The sequence below is a fragment of the Rhinolophus ferrumequinum genome, chromosome 24 (assembly GCF_004115265.2).
Source record: "Rhinolophus ferrumequinum isolate MPI-CBG mRhiFer1 chromosome 24, mRhiFer1_v1.p, whole genome shotgun sequence".
NCBI classification, from domain to species: Eukaryota; Metazoa; Chordata; class Mammalia; order Chiroptera; family Rhinolophidae; genus Rhinolophus; species Rhinolophus ferrumequinum.
The window spans coordinates 13803028-13819824 of NC_046307.1; the positions used below are offsets into that span (position 1 = coordinate 13803028).

At 40.2% G+C, this 16797-nt stretch overlaps 2 protein-coding genes across 5 annotated transcripts in view; one reads left to right on the forward strand and one right to left on the reverse strand.

The window, feature by feature from the left end:
* Positions 1–16797, forward strand: part of CTNNA1 (catenin alpha 1) — a 229159-nt gene that overhangs the window by 152716 nt on the left and 59646 nt on the right. The gene's annotated exons all lie outside the window — the stretch shown is intronic.
* On the reverse strand, positions 8483–14979 carry LRRTM2 (leucine rich repeat transmembrane neuronal 2). Of its 2 annotated transcripts, none has more exons than XM_033095906.1 (2): positions 14336–14979; positions 8483–13566 (listed from the first exon to the last, which is right to left on the reverse strand). In XM_033095906.1, exons 1-2 carry the CDS (start codon positions 14363–14365, stop codon positions 12448–12450), a joined length of 1149 nt encoding a protein of 382 aa, XP_032951797.1. In that variant the 5' UTR covers positions 14366–14979; the 3' UTR covers positions 8483–12447. The 2 variants fall into 2 exon arrangements, with proteins under 2 accessions (XP_032951797.1, XP_032951796.1); XM_033095905.1 differs by having other exon boundaries at positions 11013–13994.

Sequence of the window (16797 nt, forward strand, 5' to 3'; positions counted from 1 at the left end):
AAAGTAGAAACTGGTTCTGCCTTTTTTGTGTCTAATTCATGAGAGGAAATCCTTATTGACATTTGAAAAGCTGTGAATATGGAAGCATGGAGAACCAATGTATCTTTTCAGAATATAGTTTTAGGTCAGAGATTAATAGTGAAAACTTGAAATTTAACATGGGAACTTGGAAGCTCTCTTTATTTAGTACATCTAGGTAAGTGAATGATTTTTTACTTCTTCCTTTTCCCATGCCCCAGCCTGCTACCCATTTCTCTTGAGCAAAGCTCTCAGAGAGAGTCATTTGTTCTATCTCAACTGACCATTGGTTTTTATCCTTTGCCTGTCCTTTAAATAAATCTCTTTCCCTCATCCATCTTCCTTAGCAGCCCTTTTCTGATAGTTGAAGTTATGGGTTTTGTTTTTCTCAGCAAAACAAGAAAAATTGCCAGAATACATTTTTCTAAATCACTGCTTTGATCATCACATCCCAGCCATCTCCAGAAATCTGGAGTGACTGTTCTTATTGCCATGTTAAATTTAAGCACCTTTCCAGGTCCCTGAGGCCCATTGGCATATGGCCCTACCCCCGCCAAGCTGGGAGTAGCTGCACGTACGGGTATCAGCTGTCAGATGAGTGGCTCTGGCTACCCCTGCACCCAGCCATATTGAAATCCCGCTGGTACTTCTGTACACCAAGATTAAGGCTCATTTCTCCACTGCATGCTTCAGTGCCCTCCCTGTTCTCTGAATATCAGTAATGTAGGTGGCACCATCCAATTCACATTTTGGGGCTTATTCTTTCTTCTTTTTAGTTATTTAATGAATATTCTAAGTCTTATCTCCAATGAAATTATAAACTCCTGAAAAGGAAGGGCCTGTCACCTTAGCATCTCATATAGTGGAAGTTAAAGTAGTATTTGTAGACTTATTTAAAAATATTTAGTAGGAGTAGTACTAGTAGTAACAGTAGTAGTAAAAACAGCTCACGCTGGAGTACTTACTAAGTGCCAGGAATTGTTCTGAGTGCTCTATGCATATTCCATTTAATCTTCAGAGCATGAGTTTGTTACTGCTCAGGCATAGAGGTTAAATGACTTGTTCAGGGTCACACAGGTACTAAGTGGAGGCATTACACTTTGAACCCGGCCTGGCTCCAGAGTCCAACTGCTTAACTATCATGTAACATTGTAGGTCTAATTGAGAGGAATAGTGTCTTAGATTGCTAATACCATAAATTACAATTGTAATTATGTTTTTTCCTTTCCTACCAACATTTTATTATGAAAAATTTCATACAGAGCTGAAAGAAGGATGCAGTGAACATATATATATATACATATATATATGTATATATATATTTTTTCTAGATTCTGTGATTAACAGTTTGCTTTATCACATATTTATCCATCCCTGAATCCATGTTATTTTTTTGATGCATTTCAAGGTCAGTTGCAGACACTTGTATACTATACCTCTAAACATTGTAGCATGCATGTCATTAACTAGAGTTCAACTTTTATTTTTATTTTTAAGTAGCAGGATTTTTTTTTTTTTTATTGGGGAATATTGGGGAACAGTGTGTTTCTCCAGGGCCCATCAGTTCCAAGTCGTTGTCCTTCAATCTAGTTGTGGAGGGCGCAGCTCACTGGCCTGTGTGGGAATGGAACTGGCAACCCTCTTGTTCAGAGCTCGTGCTCTAACCAACTGAGCCATCCAGCCACCCCTAGAGTTCAAATTTTTAATGATAAATTTTATACACAGTGAAATGTGCAAATTGTAAGTGTACTATTTGATGAGTTTTGATATATGCATACACTTTACAACCCAAATCTGTACCAAGATAGAGAAAATTATGTGGTTATTTTTTTATTGAATATTTGGCTGTCTTGTAGTTCAAGTATATGAGCTGTACATTTCCCCCCCAATTAAAACCTGCTTTGCTGATTGTCTCATGACCTCTCATTGGTTCTGGAATTTATTGACCTCATAGAAGACAGGGCCATCTCCAGCACTACTTGACGTGGAGCACATACCCGGAGGTGTGGGGAATGATGGATTCATGGTAGGTCTCACTTCTGAAGCAGGGTGTGTGCAGCCACTCAGTTGGTAACAATTCTTTTGATACGTAACGTTTCACATTATTTTCATGAATTAAGTTGACCTATTCTCATTAGTTTTCAAATAGAACATGCTTTGCTCAGGTGGCTTTGATGTTGAGGGGATGTTGCCCTTGAAACCCATCCTTTTTTTGTTGACTGCCATTTCATAGATACTGTTAAAAGATTCCTTAGATTGTTGTAGAAAAGTGTGGTTCTGTGGGTTTCTTCTCTATCCACCCTCATTCCCTTGGTGATCTCATTCAGTCTCGTGACTTTAAATACCTCTGTTCACTGATGATGACATCAAAATTTATATTTCTGGCCTAGATCTTTACCCTGGAATTGTCATCTCTGTTTGAGTGGCTACAAATATTTCAACTTCAACATGTCAAAAACAATCTTCCCCATGCTTCCCGTTCCAAATCTGTGCCACCTGTAGTGTGCTTAGTCTCAGTTGATAGCGGATGTTAGAATTCAGTTAGTTTAAATGCAAGTTAATAACTTCAGAATAAAGAGTCTAGCCTTTCATAGGTTTTACCTAATCCCCGGGGGGGCCTCTTCCTCTCCCCAGTTTAAATTGAGGGGTGTGTGTGTGTGTGTGTGTGTGTGTGTGTGTGTGTGTGTTGTTTAAAAATGTAACATAAAATACTTAGAAGGTGAGATCTTTAGAATACTGATTATTGTCTTGGGAAGCCAGTAGATTTGTGTTTTTAACAGAAATGTATTTGTTTAATAATTTATTAAATGATTGATGGTGATATATTTGTTGGGAATGTCAACTGGACTTTAGGTAAACTTTTATAGTTTGTCCAGTTCTTCATGTTCTATCTGTAATTTATCTCACATCTAATTCTAAGCAAGCACAAGTTGGGTGTCTGGATGATGCTATCGCTTATGCACTGTAATGTTTTTTGACACTTCAGGAAAGCTGCATCAAAAGGAAGAAAATTCCTGACCACCTGCTGTTAGGTTTTCATGTAGAGTAGTAACACATAAATAACTCTTAGACTGGCAGTCTTAACACAATAACAAAATGGACTCTAGTTGCTGGAAGATGAAAAATGTCAGAGAGCAGTTTCGCACACACTGGCCTGAAAGGATTGTCGGGAGAAAAGAGGAGGATGTGGGGCGGCCCTGCTCCCCACGCCTGCAGGAGGTAGAAGATTCTTTCTCCTGCGTTCTCACTGCCATTTTTTCCCCTGGTGAGTTTCAAGGGAAAGTTAGGGAGATTGATGAGAGAGAAGTAGCACTGTTAGGGTCACTTCTGAACACGATTCTTAGTGTGTGCCACGTGTGGCAGACCTGCTTGTGTCTTTTTCTCTATTTGTAGCGTAACCTGTGGCAGAACATTCCTTTCATGAGAAAGGTCAGTGTTTTTTTGGCTGGTTTTATGAAATTCTAACAACTGGTGTGAAACTTTAGAGCATAGTCAAGGGAGGTAAGAATTACTGCCTCTCATTACCCCAAGAATTCGACATTTCAGAAATTTTCACAACCCTGTCCTCCACCCTAATGCCCTCCATGTCCCAAGGCACTTTGCCCACCTCCAAATAAAACCAGCAAAATTGCTGTTCTTTTTGAAGATGTGAAGGGTGTTGGGGGTTTTATTTGGTCAGAGAGCTGGAGTAAGTGCTGATTATTAAAAGCAAAAGGGCAGTGTTCTTAAATGGCTGGTATTCCTGATCTTATGAAAGTAAAAGCAGGTGAATAAACATTATTTGATACTTGAATTCTATACAGAGGGGAGGGTAGAATGAGAAAACAATGCAGATCCGTGATTGTGTTTTCTTATAGTATTTCCTAAATTGTGTGGATTCAGTTTGTAGCTTATTGGCACTTAGTTTTGTGGAGTTGAGGAATATTTTTTAAATTATAGATATTTCTTAGAAGGTGGGTGCAGTGGATATACTACAATTGAATGGTTTTTCTGTTCAATAAGGTGGTCAATCCTTGGAATTTGGGGATCCATGAGGAGAAGCAAGTATGTGTAAAGCTTGTTTGTGTGCAGGTACATTAGGAAAGAGAGCAAGCCCAGGGTCAAAAGATGTGAGAAAGTAGAGAAAAGTTGTGGGTGAAGGAAGAGATAAAGTAATTTTCCTGTTGGATAAAATGGATCATGATCTTGGAAAGACAATGTCAAGAAAGAAGTTCTTGATTTGAAAAATCTGGGCCATATGCTCTGTAGGTTCTAATAAGCTAAATGTGGATTCATTCAGAGAGGTTAATTCTGAGCAAGCTTTATATTTAATAGAAATTTTGGTAATGATGGAGGTTCATTATTCAGCAATCACAGAACATACCCTCCCATGTGCACTGACGGGTTATCTTTGTATTTTCAAATTCTCATACTTCCCTTACTTATAGCCCTCAATAATTTTGGCAAATCTGCCTAGGAACCAAATCTGTCATAATTGGATGGGTTGCTTCCTAAATTAGATGTGGTAGACTTGAAGTATATTTTTTCTAAGCAAAAAAACCCGAACATCGCAGGGATTCTTAATTCTCAGTCATGTATTTGTCCTAAAATGAAATTGTTGGGAGCTAAGATATCAATGAGATTATTCATTTCTTTTGAAAAATAGTATTCGTTTATGATAATGGATAGCATGTGTTGTCCTGTATAATTTTATAGAACAAGGAAAAGAGATATTACTTGATATTAAATGACTACACAGAAGGAATTTTGGAATTAGGGATTCTAAGTATTTTGAAATTTAGCCTTGATTCATAAAGCCAAACTAGAGAAATGTGTCTAATATAATACATTTTATAAAGCAGATTACTGGACTATGAGGTAATGTGGTCAGTTTTATATTAATACTAAATACAAAAAGTGTATCCAGGCTGTTGACTCTCACTAATGATCAATCTTCATTTTGGAGATTATACATTAACTCAGTGAGGGAACTAAGACGAGAAAGTAGAGAGTTTCAGGAAGCAACAGAGGGGTCTGCCATGTCTGAAATGTGATTATATTCTCTCGTTGATGTATCTGTCACATCTAGCTCTCCACATATTGCTATTAAAAATCGCAAAGATTTTTTTGAACATTTACTGTGGGCCAGCCAGTTCTCAGGACTTTACATGTATTAAGTGCCCCTGTGGTTGTTACTGCTATTAATTCCATGTCAGGAATGAGGGGCCCAAGGCACAGTGAGGTTGAAGGACTTGTCCAGGGTCCCCAGCCTAAGTGTGGAGCAGGATTCTTAATCCCCCACCGTGCTGTTGGTTCCTGTTGAAATAATAGGTGGATTTTCTAATGGCATGCAGAATGAGCTTTAAATTTTAAAGAGACAGTTCAGTTTCTGACAACTATTCACATAGTGAATGCTTTATCTTTTTAAATGTGTCCTTTCTTAGAACAGATTAGTTATCGCCTTGTAGATCCCTACCTAAGAAGCACGTTTATGATCATCACCAGCACAGCTGAGGTAATGCATGAAATGTGCTTCTCTTTGTTCATGACGTGGTGGAAGATTTTTAAATTGTACTCCTAGTCTAGAAGATTTGTAATGTAAGAGAGTAGGTATTTAATTGGTGACCCTTATGTGATGAAACATTATAGTTTGGGTCCCCAGGATGTGATAAGGAGGAAACATGAACTGCTCTTCTAAGTAGGTGCATGTTCCTTCTTGCCGACTTTCTAGATTCCAGCCGTGGGTCACCAAAGGTTAGATCGCGACAAAGCATGTTTAGGTTCCTTACCCGTAGCTTTTTCAAGGGTTAACATGAAGAACAAGTCTGCCTGTTCTCTAAAATTTCCTTGGAGATACTGTTTGATTTGTTTCCTTATTGTTCCTATAGTTGGCTCTATTTTATAAGTAATTCACATACTTTTGTACTTAAGTGTCCCCCCCACCATAAACTAATGGGCTTCCTTTATCAGATGAAAGAAGTGTCTTTCCTCCGACATAAGCCCGTTTACTCCCTGGGTCAATGAAAGGCGGTGGTTTTGTTCTTTGCCTTGGCCACCAGGAAGATCAAGGCCAAATTTGTGTCCACTAGAAATAACTATTCCATTGTTCTACTAGGGCTCTTCTGTCAGTTATCAGAATCCTTAGGATCTGGTGAAATCTCTCGACTCACACAGTATTTGCATTATAATTTCAAGAGGTTCTTGTATCCTATGAAACATATCCTGGACCCTTAGAGTTAAGAATCCCTACTTTTGATCTTTTTACATTTTATTTCAACCATTCTGTACGTATGAATGTATCATGCTAAGTGTCCTTGACTTTATAGCGGTAGGTTATTTGTAAATGATAAATACATTGTTTTTAGAGGTTTTAAGGAACTGAGCAGTTGCGCTCTGTATTTGGCAGCTAGGCCATGGGAAATGCTTTTATCACAAGAGGAACTATGTCGGTTCTCGGGATGATAAAACAGGTGGGCTGATGTAAATGGCTGTAGTGTTTTTGTCTGATGATTTTCCAGAAAAAGCAACCTGAAGAGGGGTGTGTGTGTGTGTGTGTGTACGTACACACACATACCAGGACCTAAAGATGGAGTTCTTGTGCACTCTTGAACACAATTGTGAATGGGTATTCAGTGAAATTACGTCGTTTTTACATCTCTGCTCTGTGGTTCTTGGTAAAGTCTTTTGATGAATGTTGTAGAAAGGCTTGGGAATTGGCTCTGGGACTACAGTTTTAAAACCTGGTTCCCAAGTGGGAGAAGAGCCGTCTCTGGGCGGTGATGGAACCACTAGCCCTTGCTGTCAGGGTTATTGGTTACAGACACTCTGCAGGCTGGTTTCTAGTGGTAGGGCCTGAGTTGGGAGCCATGGCAAGGCTTTTCTCTGGGGCCTCCGTGTATAAAGGGATGGTGTGTTTAGTTTGGGCTTCGCAGGATAGGATGCCTCATTGTATTTGCCTTTGAGATTTCTTGCTCTTTAATGTCCCCTTCCGATAGGGGGAAGGGAAGCTCAATGTCTGATCCTTAAGATTGTTCCCAAAATGTTGGCTAATGTGGAGGAACGGCTAAGGAGAAATGTTTGGAATTGCTACGATTTTCACCTCTTTTTCCCTTCTCTCTTTGTGAAAGACAATTTGTAGTACATTTTGTGTCTCTAAGGGAGACTTGAGTACCCAGCTGGTTAGATATATTTAAAGAAAGAAAAAAAATCTCTTTTAACAGACCTTGAAGAAATCTATTATAAATTTAAGTGGGAACCTGAGAATGCTGTGGCATACAGGCAAAACTAATTAAAATAACTGATAAAAATAATCAGATGTAGCTTTTTCAAGGTTAAAATGTACGAAAATTATGTTAATAAGCTCTGCTTTTAACTCTGTAAACTATAGGAATTCGTTCCTTTGTGCAGTTTAAAACCACCATCACCTGTGCCCTCTAGTGCATACTGGATGAGTTTGACAGTAAAATTTTGTGCTGTTTCCTCCCTCTGCCCTAGTTACTGCTGAGATTTTTGGTGTAAGAGCTCTCTTAGCTTCTCTGATCTCCTTATCCCTGGGTGTTGGGGAAGGGGTAGCCTTGTTTCTTCCTGCCTGTCTGGTCCTGCTGCAGTGCTCTGGGCCTGAAGAAGCAGGAAGTCCATCCTGGCAAGTATGGCAGACTCCTGGCAGTGAGCTCCTCGAGGCCAGGGCAGTTTCTGCCCCGCTGCTGCCCAGGCATAGCGTTCTGTCCTGGAGATATTTACCTGTGCCAATTGAGGGGCAATAAACATCATGCTTTCTCCTCTCCTTACTTAGTGAGCTGGCATCTGGGGTAGAGGAGGTCGTGTAGGGATGGATCCTAGAGATCCCAGCAAGGTCAGCACCTGTGGCCGTCCCTCTCAGGTGCTGCTGGAATGTCCCCCAGTGGATCCCTGAAGTGGACACCAAGGTGCTATTTGCTGGGGATAGGCCATTGAGTGCCTTTTGGAAGCCCCCAGAAGGCACTGTGACAGCACTGTGGGTGTGGTGGCCAACCTGAGGCCTGTGAGCCCCACGGACAGCTGTTTGTCCACTTGCTAAGGCTTGTGACCGAGCAGCTTGTTATTGCATGACAGTTGTTTATTGGCGTGGTGGCTTTTTAGCCAGCCCCTACCCTGCTCCCCTTACCTTCACCTTCTTCTTACTTAGCCTAGTTTTGCCTGTCTCTGAATGAAGACAGGTGATCATTAGCTGCCCTTTTTTCAACTGGCACATTTGGCATTGTAGAGAACATGGTATAAGATAACTGTTCATTTCAGGTTTCTATATCTGTCACAAATGGTGTTTTAGGTTTCACATATCAAAATTGACAGGTTACCAAAGAAAAGCTAAAAAAAAAAAAAGACATTCACTTTTTACAGTATACACAATTTTAATAACAAAACTTTGCTGTACACTGCACTTTGTTACTGTTTCTCCTCAGACTCCAGTGTAATAGTATTTTCTCCTCCCCCCCAACCCATTTGCCCACCCCCACCCCCCAAACAAATGGCTCTAAAGGTTATTGAACACAATGTGTTTAGACTGTACTTTTGGTTTCCAGTCTCAGTGTTGATAGGAAGTTTCAACAAACATTCCATAGATCAAACTTTTTTTTAATTACCAAGGAAGGATAGATTAGTGGAAAGAGTAGCAGATGTTTCCAGATGTTTGCAATAACAGTATGAAAGCTTAAACCATCATTTTCTGTTTGTTTTTTTGCCTTAAATTATTCAAGTTTGCCCTAGGTTAGGAACAGAACTATGTAATTACCTATGGGTGGCCTTACACCTTTATCTTTTTCTGGTTGAAGCACTTTAACCAGTAAGATGAAAAGGTTAAAGTGCTTTTTGAGACAAACAGACTTTTCAGACAGGTCTGTCACTGTATTGCTCTATTAGAAAAATGGTAATGTAAGTCAGCTTCTAAAAATATTCTTTCAAAATTTCATGTTGATATCCACACTTTGGAGAGAACAGGGCATTTACAGTTTTCTTTCCCTCGGTAGTTGTGTATAGGAAGTATGCTGTAAGAAAATGATAGGCCTGTTTTGAATTTTAGGGTTCAGACCTAGTGCTACATGGGGCCCATTTTTACTGGAAAGATAGAGTCTAGCTCTTGGTGACTAGCATCAGAATAAGCAGATGGATTTTAATAATTAGTGGAGTTGGGAAGTTCAGTCAATTCCATTCATTGAATTAGTACAGAAATTAACTTAGGCACATTAAGAAATTACATGTGTTAGTGCAGATTTTTGGCTTAAAAAATTAGTATCTTTGCTATTTGATGTTGGCAGTGGGTATTCTCTGTGTTGGTGTATGGATTTGCAAATTTGTCAGCCCACTCTCATTTCAGAAAGGTGATTGAAATCCCTGGCAAGCTACAGAAATGAATATAAATGATTCCAAACTAGCTCTTGGTTACTAAGTGGGTACAGAATCATAACCTTCTTTAACTTTCCTTTTTCTAGAGAGATTTAATTATTTTTCTGGTTCTTGATTAAGTGGTCGTTTTCCCTCTAACCTTGAAAATGAAATAAAAGGGGTGGGGGGAGAGAAGAGACTGAAGAGGATAAAACTAAACCGAGAAACAAAAGCCCTAACATTGCGTTAGCAGGATCTGCAGTGTAGCTGTGATGCCCTTGCACCCTAGCCAGCTGGTAAAGAGAGCACAGAAGACTAACAGGCTCATCTTCAAACCTGTGCTGATACCGAAACACAAATAGACCAAAATGAAATGGAATCCTGCCTTCCATGGGCAATTCAAAAGGGTGTTTGCGCTTTAATGAAAAAGGAAAATGCTGTTTGGCATTGTTACTCACTTTTCTCAGAGAGCATTACCCAAAAAATGGAGGACCAAAAAAAAAAAAAAAATCAGTTAATTTTCAACTTGAAAGTATGCCTTGCTGGCCTTAGCTATGCTGTTCTTCTGAATTACTAAATGGCTTGCTTTTCCAATTTTCTACATACATTAAGGATTTTGCTGATTGATGGTCCATTTTACTAACTGTAATCTTTAGGATTAATGTGGGGATACCCAGCCAATACTTTTCACCCTTTTACTCACAGTCTCCATTAATTTTGGTTGTGGTTGAAATGATGGAAAATACTCCTTTGCTATCCTTCAGGGCTAGTGGAATCTTGAGTGTTCAGGACACAGTTGTATTGTGACAAAGCTTTCCCTTGACAAATGGCTGTGGTTACCCTGATAAATGAGTTGGTAAATTTTAGCTTGTGGAGCTCTCATTTGTAATGGGGGTTTCTGATCCAGCCCTTCTGTAGGGAAGCAGTGAGCTGTGCTCTATGCCGTAAAATCAGCTTCTGTCCCTGCCCAGGCAGGCCCTGGGGCTGGTTTAACAAGAGATAAAATGCTCACTGCTAAAGATCAGCTGAAGTCGACTGGGCTGAGACTTTGCCAAACTAATCTACCCACCTTGAAAAATATAGAGAGCACATTTTCACCATAATGTATGATCTTGCATGCTTTTTACTGAGACACATTTTCTTTGAAATGTAGGTAGACACCCACCCCTCTCTTGGTATTAAAAAGAAAAAAATTAATTACAGTGGAATCTCATGGGTTAAACTGTAGTCTTAACATGTTTTCATTTCAGTCCAGGGAAGAAAATATGCCTTGAATGAAGGATATCATGTAAATAGTCATGTTAAGGAAAAGAGAACTTTTTTTTATGGTAATGGTTTTCTCTAAGGATTTATTATGCCCTTTTCACATACAGTAAAATGCCAGTTGTAAAGATGCTCATTCTTCCAAAATCAAGTCAGTAGTCTAATTTCTTGGTTTTTGCTGTTACATACATACATGGAATTTTGTTTATGGAAAAATTCTGTGTGAATTGGTAACTTGCAACTGAATCCCAGTATGTTATAGTTTCTCCATAGAAATCATAATCGAAGAAACACGATACTTGTGGCTCTTTTCTGCATGAAAAGTATGGCATATTGTCATTTGTTAATTATGGAATGTTTGTATTAAGAGGGGCACCAACCCCCCCCTTTCAATTGCAGGTCCTCGGGCTTTCGCCTGTTTGTTGCAGATTGTATACAGCTACCCATGTGCCTCATTTTTGGCTGCCTTTTAACTTCAGCTAAGCTGTTTTTTGCGAGTCAGATTTCAAAATGCTGCTTTTCCCTTTCCCCCCCTCACCTCCGTGCCGTCTTCGGGTGACCACTGTGTGGCTGCATAAACGTGTAGCGTGTTCTACCATGAGAACGTTTGCCCCAGTAATATGTTGTTCCCTTCACTCAGAAGGCACTGCTGTTACAGTATGACTATGTATCTTTATTAAAAGGCCAAGTTTTAGCATATAATATTTAGAAAGTGAATTTTTTAATGGTTCCTTTATAATATATTCTGATGATAACCAGTGTTATGCCTGTTGCTAGCCAATTATTTTTCATTTGGCTCTTTGAGGTTTGAAGATCAGGAAAAGGCAGAAGGGGTTTAACCCCTTTGTCAAGGCATCTTTGACCATGACAGGTGAGGGGGAGGGAATTTTTTGTGTGCTTTCCAACTAGAGGGAGCAGGTCATAGGACTGTTGACTCTCTTCTCTCCAAAATAATTTCTAAATATTTTTTCACATACAAATGCAGATATAGAATTTAGTAAACTGATTAGTAAAATGGTAATTTAATACTAGTTTAAAATAATTGTCTAAATCCATAAAAATCAACATGTCCTTTTTAAGTTAAACTAGAGGTGTATGATACAAAGTCAGTGTAATTATTTAGTATTGATTTCATTGTAATCAGACCTTTCCACAATCACTTGGATTCATTGATGAAATATATTAGAGTCAGCTTATTAGAATTATATAAAGGGTTCTGATTTCTTGATGTGGACTTTGATAATATCTATTAACCTAGGCAAAAACTCTGGAAGAAGAGTGTTTAATATTTACCAGTCTTCAGCATACATGAAATGCTACTTCCCACACTGGCAGTAAATTGTAGATTTGAGTAAATACCAAATTATCATACAAGAGAACTTTACTAGGTCTCCTTTTAAGCAGCAAGCCTGTTGTGGTACTTGGGATGGAAAGCAATGATCAACCGAGTATTGATCCATATCTTTTCCTGCTCAGTAGTTTCTTTCCAAACTGTTTTCAATAGAAAAAAATAGCATATGGAGACCTTAATGTAAATGTTTACACTCAATAGTATATAATCACATACATAAAATGTCTTATTTTGAAGTAAGCATTTTTAGATTTTTCCAACAAGAGTGCAAATTAATGTGAGCATTGCTTCATTTAACACTTAAAATATGGTTTCATTAAAAAAAATTAAAAACACTTCAACACTTCAAAAACTTAAGTCTCCACTTGGTTTTGAAAATTAGACTTAATGTCACCATTGGTAAAAATTAGATATTTATTTAGCCCCTACTATGTAAAATAGGTTACTTATCTGATGTACTTTTTGATGACGGGTAGATATTATACTTCACATTCTTTGTATGGCAGCTGCTGACACTTGCACTGTCCATAACCATTAATGATGATGAAGGGTCCTTCATGGGTGGGTTCATATTCATTATACGGTCCTTGGTCTGACATGTTTGACATATGGAGTCGTGTTTGGGATCGGAGCTGCCTGTGGTTCTGAATCATTGAGCACTGCCTGATTCTTCTTAAAGTGGGAGGGCAGCACTTCCTGGAGATGAATACTATAAAAATAATAAAAAAGAAAGAAAACAACAAAGCCATTGTTCCCGTAATTACCCGCTGAGTGAAGATGGCATTGTCTGGTTCGGGAAAGTGTTCTTCAGTAGTAACTGCTATGCCTGCAGTAGTTGGGATTTCTTTGTCTCCCACATGGTAACTTGAGGAGCTTATTCTTTTTGTATATTCAGTGGTTGGATCTCTATAAGTTGTAGCCATGGCTGTGACAGTGGTTGATAAATTCCAGCAGAGCTGAAATCCATGGACTGCATCTAGTATGTCCTCTCCTTGGGTGTGGTCAGGACTGTGGCACAGGATGGAATGTTCCCACCGACCTTGGAAACTGCCCAGCCAGGAGGCCAAAGCACATATTCGAGGGCTGCATTCCCACAGATTGCCAGAGAGGCCAACGGTTGTGAGGGATCTCAGGGAGTTTAAGATCTTGGAATCGAGGCTGTTTAACTTGTTGTTATCCATGAGGAGTATTTTAAGATTGGGCATCGTTTCAAACACTGTCAGGTCAATGGCTTTGATTTCATTTCCAGTCAGGTCTAGCTTTTCTAAAGTGCCCCAGGTCCACTCCATTCCACAAGTCAAGTTGCTGATTTTGTTCCATTGTAAGAAGAGCGTGTGCAGACTGCTTAGCCGTAGGAAATGAGCAAAATTAATCTTCGTCAGCTGGTTGTGCTCTAGGTGAAGCTCTCTCAGTTTGATTAATCCCGCAAATCCATTGCGAGCCAAACTTCGCAAACGGTTTGTGCTCAAATCCAGAAACTCCAGACTACGACAGTCCCAGAATAGGCGTACTGGGATAGTCCGCAGGGAGTTGGACCGTAAATGCAAGGTCTGCAGCTTCCGAAGGCCATAGAAGAGCTCTGGGTGCAGAGATGACAGCTGATTAAAAGACAGGTCCAAATTTTGCAGGTTAATCAGTTGGGTAAAAGTTGTGTTTGGCAAGTAAAATATTTTGTTGGAACTTAAGATTAATTCCTTAAGTTTATATAGTCCTTGAAAAGCATCTTCTTTTATTGTTGAAATTTGATTATGGTCTAAGTGGAGCCAGGTAAGTTGACTGAAGCTGGCAAATTGATCCCTTTCGAGCTCTGTGATGTGATTGTGCCTCAGGGACAGGCCCAGGGAGCCCTTGTCTGTGGCGTTTGGCACCGAGTGGAAGCCCTGAGAGTCGCAGTAGAAGAGCAGCTTCTCACAGCGGCATTTGGGTGGACACGCCATTCCCAGGGCAGGCAGCATTTTTAAAACCATACTCATTGCATATATTGCTGCCAGCATAGGGGCCCCGAATGGCCACTTGAAATGTAAGCCTGCAGAATATAATTTAAGGAAAACAAGAAGATAGGATATTTTTCATCAAAACGTATGAGCCATTAAAAAACAAAAACATTATGGCGAAAGATTTCACTGCATATCACTTATTTTTCATTTGCTGCAGAAAAACTAACCTTGTTAGTCTGACTGGAACGAAACTTAAACCATTAAGAAAGAAGATAAAACATGTCCTGTCATCAGCAATATATGCTTTTACCTAAAGCTCAAAATCCAAAAAATGACAGTGACTTCCCTCATAAAAGGTGAACTCAGTGGCTTATTTTAAAAAGCACGGTTTCTTGCTGACTGTACAAGACACAGAAATGCATGGACTTACCCATTCTTCTGAGCACATTGGAGGCTGCATTCAGTCGTGGTTGTTAGACTCAGCGCAGTGAGTCTGTAAAAGGCTCCATGCTGGAGCCTTTCACCAGTTTCCTGTTTTCTGTGTCCCAGGCTTTCTGAGTAAAATTGAATCCACCAGGGTGAGTTGTTTTTTCCTTAGGATATTCCTCTCAACAGCATTGGTTACATTTTCTGTGACCACGCTGATCCCTTCAATCAGTTCGGAATATAAGTTATTAATTTCGCCCTGCTCAGCTGGTTAATCAAAGCGTCAGTCTCTGCCTTCCGCAGCTGTTAGTTGTCTCGGTCTTAACTTGTTGATGGCAGATGGGCGGCTTGTTGCAGAGAAGAGCTCCTGGAGCAGCATGAGTGCATTTACTGAAAAGCTTTTCCGAGAAACGGCACAAGAATGGATTTGCTTATGTGCTGCGACCACACAGAACTGTATATAGGCTGACGTCACCGGGTGACGTGTCTTTTGTTTGGGTTTTCCAGAAGCTTTACTGTTATAAAGCACTGTGCTTTGTAACAGTAGCGGGTCGTTGTAAGACCCCCAGTTACAATAAAGCGAGAAAGAAGAACTCCTGACTTAAAAACATGGTATTCCTTCAGTAAGGGAGCAGCCGTGAGGTTGTAATAAAGGCTGCATTCAAGAAGGCCGTCTGAACAGTGAGTTGAGTTAGCAGAGTGATGGTTTTTAATGCTGCGAGAGCCAGTGTTAGCCTGCCGAGTCTGCATAGAGAGATCCACTAAATGGACAGGAGCCTGCACGATTTATGAAGTGCTGATCTAACGCCAGTCTATGCAAGTTAGTGCCCGCTGCTCTGGTAGTTTGGGCAGCTACTCAATCACCTTGTTGTCATGCCTGGTTAAAATACAAGTATGATTACGATTTACTTTCAGTGTGTTGGTAAATTAGATTAAGTGGGTTTGGCTTCTTTGTCCTTAAGAGCCGAACATCATAAACCAAGAATAAGGGGTGGGGGGGGACCCAAAACCAAAAACCTCACAAAGCAAAAAGCATTTGGTTATTTTGCTCTTTTGAGTATTTCAGGAAAACTCTAATTTAAAAGATTTCTCCTATTTTATAGATTTGTCCTATTTTATAACAATGTTTTATCACAGTGCTGATTAAAAAATATGCTGATTTTTCAGTCACTAGGAGAAAAGGGTAGGTTCATAGAATCATTTAGTATCGCGTTCCCTAAGTATTAACAGTGGAACAGAAATGATTTAGGGCAAGTGATACAGCGTGGCTGAATTCTGACACAATCCCTTGTATGGACCTCAGAATCGCATCTATTCCTTCAACTGAAAGTCTCATCTGATGCTGGGATTGGGCCATTATGGGACTCAAATAACAGAGCATTTGTTCGCACACCTAGTAGGTCACACCGCACACTTCAGAACTGACTCAGAGTCTCGTACTGTTGTGGGACTCTCTCTAGTGCATACAAAAGGTTACTCATACTTCTTTGGAATAGGATTTTTGCTTTGGCTGTTTGTACTTAACCTAACTAACTGTCTTCTCCCTGTTGAATAGTGTCATCACTTTTCAGAGCTTGGTTATTAATGTACAGCTCCATGTTTAGTGTTGTATGAATGGGACAGATATTTCTAGCATGAGTCAGGGTCATATTTTCAGGCCTGACAAAGGTAAGGCCTCTTACACATCGTACCTTATTGATGTGGCCTTCCATGCCATTTTCTCTCATATCATTGGTACTTATCCTTGGTGGGTCTTGTCTCGCACCTGGAAGCAGAAATCTCAAAACGACCCATGGTTTCTATGAAACATCTTTGGCTTGTTGGCTTCCAGGGGCTTTATTCCACTGGGCAAGTCTAAGAAGTCATTGTTTTCAGGGATACAGTTTCTGTGTTGGAGTGTGGCACTAGCGTGAGGACTGCAGGAAATCAAGGTCTCTTCCCCGGGATCCTGTGTGAAGGTGCTGTGAATGGCAGCAACTGCAGGTGTATAGTTTGAGTCCTTCTAGAAGCAGACCCCCAGATGGGATTAGAGGTATGAGTTTTACTGGGGGAAATGCCTGGCGAGTATAAAGGAAGAGAGGAGACAGCAGGAATACCCTGAGGACCGACAGTCTTCAGACCACAGGGCAGGTATGACACCTCTGAAGGCAGAGAGGAAGGAAAGATTTGACAGGCAGGGTCTGAGACTGCAGCACCTCCCTAAGACGTTTTCCCCAAGCTCAAATTGCCTGTGAGTGGAACCCCTCCTAGGAAGGAGCCTGCACTAGCGCTCCCATCGTTTTCCTGCTTGCTGGTTAGCAAAGGGAGGGAGAGGTCCTGTGGCAGACCTCAGGGATGCCACTCCCGCCGCTGACCTTGGTGCTTTCCATAGTCTGTCTCTCCATGGGCTAGACGTTCTTAACCTGGGTCTATAGACTGGCTTCTCGAATTTTGTTGCTCGTGCATTTGTCTGTGAACAAGGTTTAA